The sequence below is a fragment of the Penaeus monodon genome, chromosome 2 (assembly GCF_015228065.2).
Source record: "Penaeus monodon isolate SGIC_2016 chromosome 2, NSTDA_Pmon_1, whole genome shotgun sequence".
Classification (NCBI taxonomy): Eukaryota; Metazoa; Arthropoda; class Malacostraca; order Decapoda; family Penaeidae; genus Penaeus; species Penaeus monodon.
The window spans coordinates 49,419,359-49,431,537 of NC_051387.1; the positions used below are offsets into that span (position 1 = coordinate 49,419,359).

The 12,179-nt window shown below is 44.8% G+C and overlaps 1 protein-coding gene across 1 annotated transcript in view; it reads left to right on the forward strand.

Moving 5' to 3' along the window:
* Positions 1-1,211: 1,211 nt before the first annotated feature.
* The window catches only part of LOC119583431, a gene marked incomplete at its 5' end in the record, with an annotated part of 11,891 nt that continues 923 nt past the window's right edge, over positions 1,212-12,179 (forward strand). The window contains 2 exon segments of the mRNA XM_037931910.1: positions 1,212-1,317; positions 5,164-12,179. The exon segment at positions 5,164-12,179 is cut by the window's right edge and continues 923 nt beyond it. Coding sequence (XP_037787838.1) covers positions 5,366-8,152 — 2,787 coding nt within the window. The 3' untranslated portion in view covers positions 8,153-12,179.

Below are 12,179 nucleotides of genomic sequence, written 5' to 3' on the forward strand. Positions count from 1 at the left end.
CTCTTTCGCTTTCTCCCATTTTCTGTTTAAGTAATCGTCCCTGAAAAGTTTTTTTTTTCTATCAACAAAAAATCAATAGAATTCTTTTTTACTTGGATTTTTGTTTTATTATTTTTTCTTTCTTTTATTTTCTCTTTTTTTTCTTTTCTTTCTTTTTTTTTCTTTTTTTTCTTTCTTTATTTATTTTTCAATATTTTCTCTCCATTTTTTTTTCTGTTTCTCTTTCATTTCCTTTTTCCTTTTTTTCCCTCTTTCTCTCTTTCGTTTTTCATTTTCAAAGTAATAAAAGCAGTAATGAGGAAAAGCATAATTAGTCAATTGTCTTTAATTATCACTTTATTCCAGGTATGTCTTCATTACCAATTATCAATTTATTATCATTTATTTATTTATTATCTCTGTGTTGTCTCTCTTCTTAATTCGTTCATTCAGTATTCGTTGATGAATTTCTGATTAATGAACAAAACTATATGTAGATTATTAAATTATTTTAATTTACGTGTTAAAAGTCTAGTGAACATATGTAAATCATGAATCTTTTCTCTCTTCAGGAAATAAAAAAAAAAAAATTCGATTATTATCCTTATTATTCAAATATTGTCGTGTTTTCTTTTTTTTTCTCTCTCTCTCTCTAAATTTATTTCGTTTTTCAATGTATATTTTTTATGCAATTAGGAAATACGAATATCTGTTTTTTCATCATTTCATCTTTTATATTTATAATCCCTCTATATAACTTTATTCAAACATGTAATTAATAATTTGCATATTTCCTTAATATTTTTAAGGAGGGGACCGCTCAATATAACAATTCTAAGTTGTAGTTTTTTTTTACATAGTTTTTATATGTTGCTCTCTCCTTCTCATTATAGTTATCCATCTGTTTATCTATCTATCTGTATCTCAACACATTTATCGTGTTTCTCTCTCTCTTTCTCTTTCTCTCTCTCTCTCTCTCTCTCTCTCTCTCTCTCTCTCTCTCTCTCTCTCTCTCTCTCTCTCTCTCTCTCTCTTTACTATTATTTTACTCTCTCTACTCTCTCTCTCTTTCTTTTCTCTCTCTCTCTCTCTCTCTCTCTCTCTCTCTCTCTCTCTCTCTCTCTCTCTCTCTCTCTCTCTCTCTTCCATCTTACCCTCCTCTCCTCAAGATGATCCCTGACCTCAACTAAACCCACCATGACCTTCGTTGACCTCTCTCGACCCTTCCGCAGGGACGACGCGAGTGGAGTGGCCTTTGACCTCGGTTCAGCGCGTGTGTGTGGCCACGGGAGGTGAGGTCGAGGACGAAGGCAAAATCTTCATCATCCAAACCAGACCGTGAGTTTTTGGACGCGCTGGGATGTTGCTGTTGTTGTTGTTGTTGTTGTTTTGTTGGTGTCGTTTTGCTTTTGTTGTTGTTTGTGCGATTTGTTCTTTTTGTTGTTGTTGTTGTTTGAGCGATTTTGTTGTTGTTGTTGTTGTTGTTGCTATTATTATTATTACTTTTATTATCATTATCATTATTATTATTATTTGTTGTTGTTGTTATTATTGTTATTATTATTAATATTATTATTATTATCACTATTATTATTATTATTATTATTATTATTATTATTATTATTATTATTATTATTATTATTATTATTATTATTATTATTATTATTATTATTATTATTATTATTATTATTATTATTGTTGTTGTTGTTGTTGTTGTTATTTTGTTATTAATATTATCATTACCATTGTTATTAATATATCTTTTTACTTTTTATCATTATTTATTTGTTTATTTTCGCCTTCGTCTCCTCTCTTATTCTTATTTTTTCTCATGTTTCTTCTTCTTCTTCTTCTCTCTCTCTCTCTCTCTCTCTCTCTCTCCCCTCTCTCTCTCTCTCTCTCTCTCTCCTCTCTCTCTCTCTCTCTGTCCTTCCTCTCTCTCTCTCTATCTCTGTCTCTCTCTCTCTCTGTCTCTCTCTCTCTCTCTCTCTCTCTCTTCTTTCTCTCTTCTCTCTCTCTCCTCTCTCTCTCTCTCTCTCTCTTCTCTCTCTCTCTCTCTCTTCTCTCTCTCTCTCTCTCTCTCTCTCTCTCTCTCTCTCTCTATCTATCTATCTATCTATCTATCTATCTATCTATCTCTCTCTCTCCCTCTTCCGCTTCTTCATATCCTCGCTCTCCTTCGCCTCTCTCTTTCTCCTATCCAACCCCCTTTTCTCCTTCTCCCTCTCTCTTTCCCTTTTCTTCCTTTCTCATTTCCCCTCTCCTTTTCTTCTTTTCCCCTCTCTCATCCCCCTATTTCATACCTTCTCCATCCTTGTATCTATCTCTCTCCCCTTCCTCTCTCGCCTCCCCGCCTTGCCCCCTCCCCCTCCTCTCCTGTTTTTTTTTTCTATCCCTCTCTTTCTCCTTTTTCTTCTTTTTCTTTTCCTATTGTTTCTATCCTTCTCTCTCTCTTTCTTCCTTCCCCCCCCCCCCTCTATCTCCTTTTCCTCCTTTCTCCTTTGTTTCTATCCCTCTCTCTCTCTTTCTTCCTTTCCCCTCTTCTCCTTTTCTTCCTCTTCCTTCCCTTTTCTTATTCCTCCTTTCTCCTCTCCTTCTCTTCTTCTTTTCCGCTCCCTCTTCCCCTTCCTCTTTTCTCCTCTCTTATTCTTTCCATCTTTCTCTAGCCCTTTCCTCTTTCCCCTCTTCTCCTCTCCTCTTTTCCTCTCCCTCCTCCGTTTCCTCCTCTCTCCCCTCCCCTTCCTCCTTCCCCCCTCTCTTCCTCCTTTCCCCCCTCTCCTCCTGTCTCCTCTCTCCTCCTTTCCCCTCTCTCCTCCTTTCCCCTCTCTCCTCCTTTCCCCTCTCCTCCTGTCTCCTCTCTCCTCCCTTTCCTCCTATCTCTTCTCTCTCTCCTCCTCTCTTGCTGGAGACAAATGTTCACTCCATCAACGTAATGGCAAACACTCACTCGTTAACGTAATAATGACGCATGACACTGACACCTGACACTAGGGAAACGAGGATCAGGAAGAAGACAAGGAAGAGAGAAAAGAGAATGGAAGATAAAAGAGGGAGAAGGAGGTATAAAAGAAGGAAGGATAGGAGAGAGGATGGAAGGAGACAAGGAAGAGAGGAAAGAGAATGGAAGATGAAAGAGGGAGAAGGAGGTATAAAAGAAGGAAGGATAGGAGAGAGGATGGAAGGAGACAAGGAAGCGAGGAAAGAGAATGGAAGATGAAAGAGGGAGAAGGAGGTATAAAGGAAGGATAGAAGAGAGGATGAAAGGGAGGGAGGAAGAGAGGGAGAGGGAGGGAAGGAAGAGGAAGGAGGGGATGAGAAAAAGGGACAGGGACAGGGAAAGGGAGAGGGAGAGGGAGAGGGAAAGAGAGATGGAGAAGGACAGACAGACAGACAGACAGAACCAGAAATACACATGCACCCACACGCACACACACGCGCACACACACACACACACACACACACACACACACACACACACACACACACACACACACACACACACACACACACACACACACACACACACACACACACACACACACACACACACACACACACACACACACACACACACACACACACACACACACACACACCGCGCGCATACACACTCGAACACACATACAAAGAGAGAGAGAGAGAGAGAGAGAGAGAGAGAGAGAGAGAGAGGAGAGAGAGAGAGAGAGAAGATAGATAGATAGAGAGAGAGAGAGAGAGAGAGAGAGAGAGAGAGAGAGAGAGGAGAGAGAGAGAGAGAGAGAGAGAGAGAGAGAGAGAGAGAGACGGAGAGAGAGAGAAAGAGAAAGAGAGAGAAAGACAGACAGACAGACAGACAGACAGACAGACAGACAGACAGACAGACAGACAGACAGACAGACAGACAGACAGACAGACAGACAGACAGACAAGACAGACAAGACAGACAGACAGACAGACAGACAGACAGACAGACAGAGACACAGAGAAGCCAGAGAGCGAATGAGGGAGAATGGAAGAAAGATATGGGAGATAGAAAGTAAATCAATTTTATAGTTTCGAACATCCCTTAAATCCTGCTCATCTCGGGTGCAGATGGCAGCATCCCGGAAAGTTCTGTGGCTCGAGAGATGATTAAAGGTACTCATACGACAGAAAAAAGAGAGATGAATAACAGAGTAAATCTTTTTAGCTCCTATTTTTTTTCCTACTTTTTTCCTCTCTTTCTCTTTCTCTGTCTGTTTTCTTTCTCTTTCTCTTTTTTTTTTTGTTCAGTTACTTGTTCTATCTGTTTATCTGGCTATCTGGTAATTTTCCCTTCCTTCTCTCTCTCTCTCTTTCTCTCTCTCTTTCGCTCTCTCTCTCTCTCTCTCTCTCTCTCTCTCTCTCTCTCTCTCTCTCTCTCTCTCTCTCTCTCTCTCTCTCTCTCTCTCTCTCTCTCTCTCTCTCTCTCTCTCTCTCTCTCTCTCTCTCTCTCTCTCTCGTTCTTTATTTATTCACTCATTTTTTTTAGCTAAAGCATTTCCAGGTTAAGTTACGGCTTAATGTGACTGCAATAATATATCACAATTGTTGTCATAATTGCGTTTGTCTGTGCATATTTAAAGTATAAAATACAACGAATATTTTGTGTGTCAGTTTGATATTTTTTTTTTATCCCATTTGATATTTTCATAGTTTTGCATTTTTTCAAATGTGTAACATTACTCTCTTTTTGATATCTGAACATCCTGCAAGGTGGGCTATATTTTTTCTGAATAAAAGTATATTCCATTTATAGTCTCCTTTTCTATGAAATACAACTGTGTTACAAGTGATATGTTTTTATAACTAAGTTTTTTTCTTGAGTCAAAGTCGACAGGTATCAGAAGTCGTCCCTCAAAATGTCCTTTAATAACATTATTTTCTCCTCCATTTCGTCCTTTCCCTATCCCTTTCTCTTCTTCTTTTCCCTGCCCCTTTCTCCTCTTCCTTCCCCTCGTTCTCCTACTTCTTTCTTTCTCTTCCTCTCCTCATATATTGTTGGAGACAATTGTTTTCTCCATCAGTGGAAATGTCAGTCGCTCTATCGTTGCTGTGACTTCAAGAAATTTTGAATCACGACTTTCGAATACCTCGATTTTGACGGTCGAACTTTCCCTTTTTGAGCAGATTATTCCCCCTTTTCCCCCCAAAAATTCCCCTGACTAACTGGCCCTCCTTCCGCAGATGCCACCCGTGCGGCGAGGCCTATCTCTACTTCTTCTCGCCCGAACTCAGCTCTCTGCTGGAGGGGCTTCACGAGGCCGTCTCCAAGCTCATCTCGGCCTCGGCCGCGGACGACGTCTCCCTCATCAGCGACCTGTCGGAGCTCTCGGGCGCCCTCAGCTCCGTGGTGGTGTTGCCTCAGCGACTGCCGGACCCGCCCAAGATGCGCAAGTCCACATCCGTCATAGATCTGGCTCAGATTCACGAGCTGCAACCTCTGTGCAACATCCACACTCCAACCCGCCTGAGCAGCAGTCAGTGCAACCTGGCTGAGGAGCTGCGAGGAGAGCCGCCTTTGCCGGGCCGGCTGCTGGGCCACTCCCGCCGCAGGTCGATGAGCGAGACGAACCTCGCCAAACTCTGCCTGGACGAGACTGACGAAGAGCTGGAGTCGCGTGACGACGACCTCGAAGATGCTGACCTCCGCCAGGCAGACCTCCCTAAAGACCGCACGTCCTCCTCTGGTTCCTACAACTCCTACCGGTCCACAGACTCTGGCGTCCGGCTCTCAGCCTCCCCCTCCACGCACTGCGACGGCGGCAGGTACATGTCCGAGAACGCCGCCCGCCGCTTCGTCACCAAGTCCGACTCGATAGACTCAGGCGTCAGAACGAAAGACGAGAACAGGGAGGTGGCGGTGGAGGGCGACGAGGCCAAAAAGGCGGATCCTCAGGCAGGGGATGGAAAGCAGGAGCCCTCCAGCCGGCGAGGCATGAGCGCCCTGGAGGAGGAGCCGGACGTGGAGACCAAGGTGGGCGCATGGTGCCTGCAGAGCGCAAGGGCCAGGAAGTCCTTCTTCGCTAAGAATCTAAACGTGACGTGCGCGGCACACAAAGAGAGAAAGAAAGGGAGTCTGAGCAGGACCATGTCGGAGTCCTACAAGGAAGTGACAGACAAGCATGATGAGTTCAGGCGGCTCTCGGAGTTCACAACGTCCTCTAAGGCTTGCACAGTGTATGAGGAAATAGTAGACGTCCTGAAGCCTCTGACCCAAGCGAACCAGCAAGCAAAAGAGCACGATTACGAGGAGCTTGACAAGTGCCGGAGGGATATTAAGCGGAGTTACAGTTTCCAGGAAAAGACGAAGCCTCCTCCACTGCCTCCCAGGCGGCCGAAGTCCTTCTCACCTGACCCGTGGGCGGAAGAGGCTCTGTCCAAGTCAGGTACTCTCAAGAAAATATTTGGTCTTTCATTTCAAAGCAAATCTCATTCCACAGAAAGCATGCTCGATGTGAGCTCAGGATATGATGATTTGTCTACATTAGGTAGTGAGGATATGGCAATGGTGCAGGCCCTGGGCACTCTGCCTAGAGTCAAGAAGAAACCCGTTGATAGACGAGAGCGTCAGTCAAGCCGTTCAGCATCCCCCAAAATGTCGCCAAAACAGAAGGCAAGATCTCTTTTTGGTGTTTCCCCGAGTAGGTCCCCCATGATTCCTAGGCCCAAACATCTTTTTCTCTTTAAGGGTTCTGGCAAAAATGATACACAGACCTCACCGTTGTCTAAGCCAGGATTTAGACTTCACCGTCAGTTTTCTCTTCAGGGTCAGCGGACGCCCAGCACGGACAGCTCCCTCGCGGACGCCTCCACACCCGAGACGCCCCAGCAGCAGCAGCAACAGCAGCAGCAGCAGCAGGCGTGTCAGCACCGGCAGTACTGGCGTCCCGAGGCTTCCAGTGGTCCCCCTGGCGAGCCTCCCGACGCAAGTGAGGAGGCAGCAGGAGGACACGCTGGAAAAGACTCTTATGCTTTCCTCAAGTCACCAAAGTTAATGTCAAAGACCTTTAGCTTCTTAAAGAAATTCCCTAAAGAGAAAAGTGGCTCTTTAGAGAGAAAACGTAAGTCGGGCATTAACTTTTTACCACCCCAAGACCTCTCCACAAAGTTCCCCAACAGTTATTCCATGGACAGTTTCGCTGTAGACAAAGGGTCCCAGAGTTGCGGTACACCCGTCAGGGACACGGACTCGGACTGGGCGGACGCTGACGTCGTCCCCGGGAGCAGATTGCGCTCCATGTCGTATTTGCCGCCTTCCTCGCCAGCCATAAGGATCCCCTTCCACTCCCACCACGACTCCGTGACTACCACTCCTGCGGGAACTCCCACGGGCCACTCCTTCAGTCCCCTTCGGAAACTAAGCTCGCCGCAGCCCCCCACAGATCCCTCACTTTGGAGGGACGAAGGGGACTGCTGGAAGGAGTGCGACTCTCGTCTCCTACCTGGTGGGTTTCCACCTCCTCCTCGGGAGCCTCCGCCTCCCCCCGCCCCCCATGAACCTCATTATGCCAACCTGCCCCACCATACCCACGACCAGGACTACATGTCCATGGACGAAGTTCGAGGGGCCTACAGGAGGATCTCAAGCGCATCTGTCGGCGAGGCAAGAAGAGACAGCGGAGGCTACCTGTCCATGGGTGAGATCCGGTCCTTCCGGGCAGGCGATACCCCAGACTGCCCTGGCTGCAGCCATGCGCCAGGAAGTATCACGCACCACGACTGCCACCCGGAGCGCGAGGCCATGCCCGAAGACCATGAGTACATGACAATGGATGACATCCAGACAGTACTCCACACGGAGTTCCCGGGGATCTACTCGTCGAAAGAGGAGAAAGAGCTGTACAAACACTGTGGGTACAAGAGCGCCCCCGCCAGCCGCAAGACCTCGTACTCTGAGGGTTCCGATTACCTCACGCCTCAGGAAGTAGGGCGCATGATCCGGAGGGAGGTCCTGGCGATACGCCGAGGAGGCCGAGAGGTGCCCGTGGAGCACCCACACCACATGCATGCCCACGCGCACACTTACGACCCTCATCACCACACAATGGACCCACACCACCACCAACACGACCCCCACCACCACCACCAACACGACCCACCTCCTCACCACCACCAGCAGGAATCCCACGTCCACCACCACGACCCCCAACACCCGCAGTATCACCACCACTAACACCACTGACACTTGGCAAAGGAAACCAACACCATCAGAAAACAAGCCAAGGCCACTCGACGCCACCCTGGCTCACTCTGCACAAAGACGCCTCTGGACTCTTACAATTCTTTGGCCTTAAGATCACCATGCTCATGAATATGCATTGTGTGCTTCTTTTTTACATATATACATATATATATATAATTCCCTTGCAACTTATCAATGCACCGTTATGGATATATATATATATACATCTCTATGTATATATAATTATAATAAATGTGTATGTGCTTCGGATGGATGCACATATGAAACCCATGGAAGAAGAGGTACGAAAAGGTACTTAAGATGTCTGTTTGTTTTTTAAAGATCTTCGAAAGACTTTGACTTTCCCCGTTTGAATCTACAGCGATGGTGCCAACATTCCCCGTGCCAAGACTCATAGCTGTACCCAAGCTCAAGTCATACTAGAGAGTGTACAGTTTAGAATTATCTACCATAGACATAATTGTCTGAGACAAGATAGGTATTGAAATTCCTCGATTATTTATTTCTGGTATTCGGTTTTGAGATCATTTATAGCTGAGAATACCTGTGCTTTGTCTCCACCAATGCTCCTTCCTCTATCATAGCAGGTACGAATATGTCATAATTTTTTCACAACACTTGGTATATTTAGATGGATTTCCATTTGAGTATAGATTAGCTTTGTAAATTTTATGTGACACAACGACCGTAGGATTTTAATATACAAGCTTTGAGATGTTTATATAGACCTTATCATGTCCTCAGATATTTTGGATTGGTGCAGTATCCCCTCGACTCAATGCTAGTTTGTTCCATTCTGTTCGTCGTGAAGGTGCCAGGCAGAAGTGGCACTTGTGAGGAGGGTCAGTCAAGAGTGAAAGTGAAAGTGTGAATAGGTTTCCAAGAGTTTTTCTATTTCTCTCTCTTCTCTCTTCGAGTGTGTTTTGGAGATGTATCAACACAGATTTTTCAGATACTGTGTATCACTGTTTGTTTCCGTTCATATATAATACCCAACGCTGCCTTCATTGTAATAACCGTGAATTTCAGAAAGTTTTCTACAAAGTCTTTGGAAATGAAAAAAAGTCATAGTTTATACTCGCCTTAAACTGTTATAATGTTATGATATGATTTAAACTTGTACGTATTGAAGATTGTGAAGGATGTCGATTAGTCAGCTTAGTCAGTCCTAAGCTGAGTAGAACTGTTGCCTCACTTCCTCAATGATTTAGCATTGTTGTGTGATATTATGCAGAAGAAAATAAGGATGATTTTAAAGCCTTTGAACTTCTTTTCTCTCAATGAACAAAGATCTTAAGAGTTATGTGTACGAAGTTCGGTTTTCATTAAGGAAACGCAGAACTGCCTTACGAAACGGAAGTGAGATCAGTATTACTAGATATGTAAATCAGACCCAACTGTGCCAATCGACTCCAGTAAAACTACACTTCAAAGTGCCAGGCTGACCCACACTGCCTTTATGCGCAAAGTGCCACTCTCGCCTGTAACCTCACCGCTAGAACGTTTTCCTCAGATAGTGTTTTGTGTAGAGCAGACAACCAAGAGGGGTTGGTGTTGTCTGTGTATTGCGTATTGTTAAAGGGTGTCTTCTTTGGGTATACCGCGATCTGGTCCCTTGTTCATTATTAGTTAAGTGAAGGGAGGTGGTCTACTAGCCACTAGCAAGGTACGGGTTGCTCTGCTTGTGACGGGCGATGCATGGTCTATTGCTGGCTGTTCTGCTAGCCACGTCGGACCACCAGTCAGCCATCGTTCCGAGATGGACCAGATGCAGCTAGTGATGGAAAGGGAAGGAAAGTTATTGTTTTTTCTCCCCCAAGAGAATCTGATAGATCTCTGGGACTCAAGACCCAAGTGGAGGAAGGGGAAAGAGTTGTCGGTGTCTGCACTTCATGTACTTTTTTTAAAATCCAATCTTAAATGTGTATATCCTGTAAGTGGCTAGGAACACTGCCATGTGCTACTCCAGAGACAATACTACAGATGTACATTTTATTACTGACGTATCACTGATAGGTTGAGGTAGACTATTTCGTTCGAACACGAGGAGGGAGTCTCGAACACCAAGACTTCTGAGACCAAGACGGCGCCAAGCCAGGACGGGCCAAAAAATCGCACAATACCTGAGACAATATGGTGTGAACTTACATTGACTTTAGGGCATTTTTTCCTGTTTGACCTTGTGACCTTCAAGGTGACTGCCATTGTCAGTTTGAAATGTTTCGAGGTGAGTTTTCGTGCGCCCCTCACTCCCGAAAAAATATAAATGATAAATAACTCCGGAAGTCACAACCACTGCCTGGGTGTCTCTGAAGTGTCATTGATGTTGATTGTGACTTGCTTCGTGTTGCTTCGGTTGTTTTGGCATAATTATTGGTGTATTTGTTGTCCTCTCTCTCTCTCTCTCTCTCTCTCTCTCTCTCTCTCTCTCTCTCTCTCTCTCTCTCTCTCTCTCTCTCTCTCTCTCTCTCTACGTCTCCTACTTCACACCTGTAACTCCATTATGCTTTTGTTTCAGACCCAATTATCAGTTTCCGCCTTTTCTCTATCCCTATATCCCTCCTTTTTTTCTTTTCTTCTTCTTTTGTCCTTTCTTTCTTTTCCTCCGCATTCTCACTACCATGCCGTTGTATCAATCACAACACTAGTGTCAGTAGTCTGGTATCCAGACTTACCACGTCAGTGCACATTTCCCGTGACTGAAATCGTGCTCGCGAGGACCCCATCCTCACCAGAGCGCAGAGTCAGCTGTTCTTTGCGTCCATAGCATTCTGTCATGACACCTCCACACAGCTGATCTAGAGTTGCCAGACAGGGATATTCCGTTTGCAAGGTGTCTGTTGGTAAAGGAAGTTCGCTGTGTTGTTTAATGGCCGTTATGTGACTGAGCAAATGCATTTTTTTTTTTAATGAGAGTAAAATATCATGATGAGAGTCGTGTACTATGTATGTGTGGATACATGCATTCATTGAATCAGATATGCGTGTCCATACAAATGTACAGAATACACACACACACACACACACACACACACACACACACACACACACACACACACACACACACACACACACACACACACACTCACTCACCACTCACACACACACACAAAGAAAATTCAACACAACACAATGCAAACACACAGGCATAACACGCACATGTGTATGCACAGATGACAACTATACACCTGTAAAACCGCAACAAGACCCCAGCAGCTGCACAAGACCACTCCCAGTTCTCCACAATCCCTCTGCCATCACCACTGTGTTGTTCCATCCTTCCTCAGGTGGTGTTGTCACTTGCCGACCGCACGGAGACACCACTGACGAGGTGAGGCAGTGCAAGTAAGGCTCGAGGGTCACGCTGTGTGTGTACAAAATGAGTTGTTGGTTTTTTTCCACATCCTGGTTGGACGCGGCGTTCGTTTGTCGTTTTTTCAGTGTATGTTTCGTGTCTGTTGATTCCCGGAGGAGCTGACTGCAAACCCTGACTGACGACTCTCTAATATATATACTTTTTTTCTTGGCATCATTAACTGGTGACTATGAGACTAGCTGTAAAAAAGAAGAGAGAACTCATGAGCAGACTTAGAAGAGGAAAACAAACAGAAACGATAGTGAAATTAATTTAAAAAAGAGAGAAGGCCACGGGGGATGACTTATCAAGCGTTCGCACACCAGCTGTGAATGGCCTGTGTTTACAACGTCCTGTTATCAGCTGATCTTGAAGGCTCATCCTAGGTTTACGAGATGTGTTGACGCGTGTGATTAGCCTCGACGACCTTGACCCAAACTGACTAAGAGCTCAACAGACTCCTCTCGCCCTTTTGTAGATCAGCTGTTATTTTTTTGATTATTCACTCTCTGTTGTTCGGAAAAAAATAATGATAATATATATACCAAAAAGATAATGTTTATAGGTCTATTTGAGTGTATGTTTAAACAAAGCCCAAACCCCTGACCTGATGTCTACTTCCTGTGTAAACGAGACAATGGG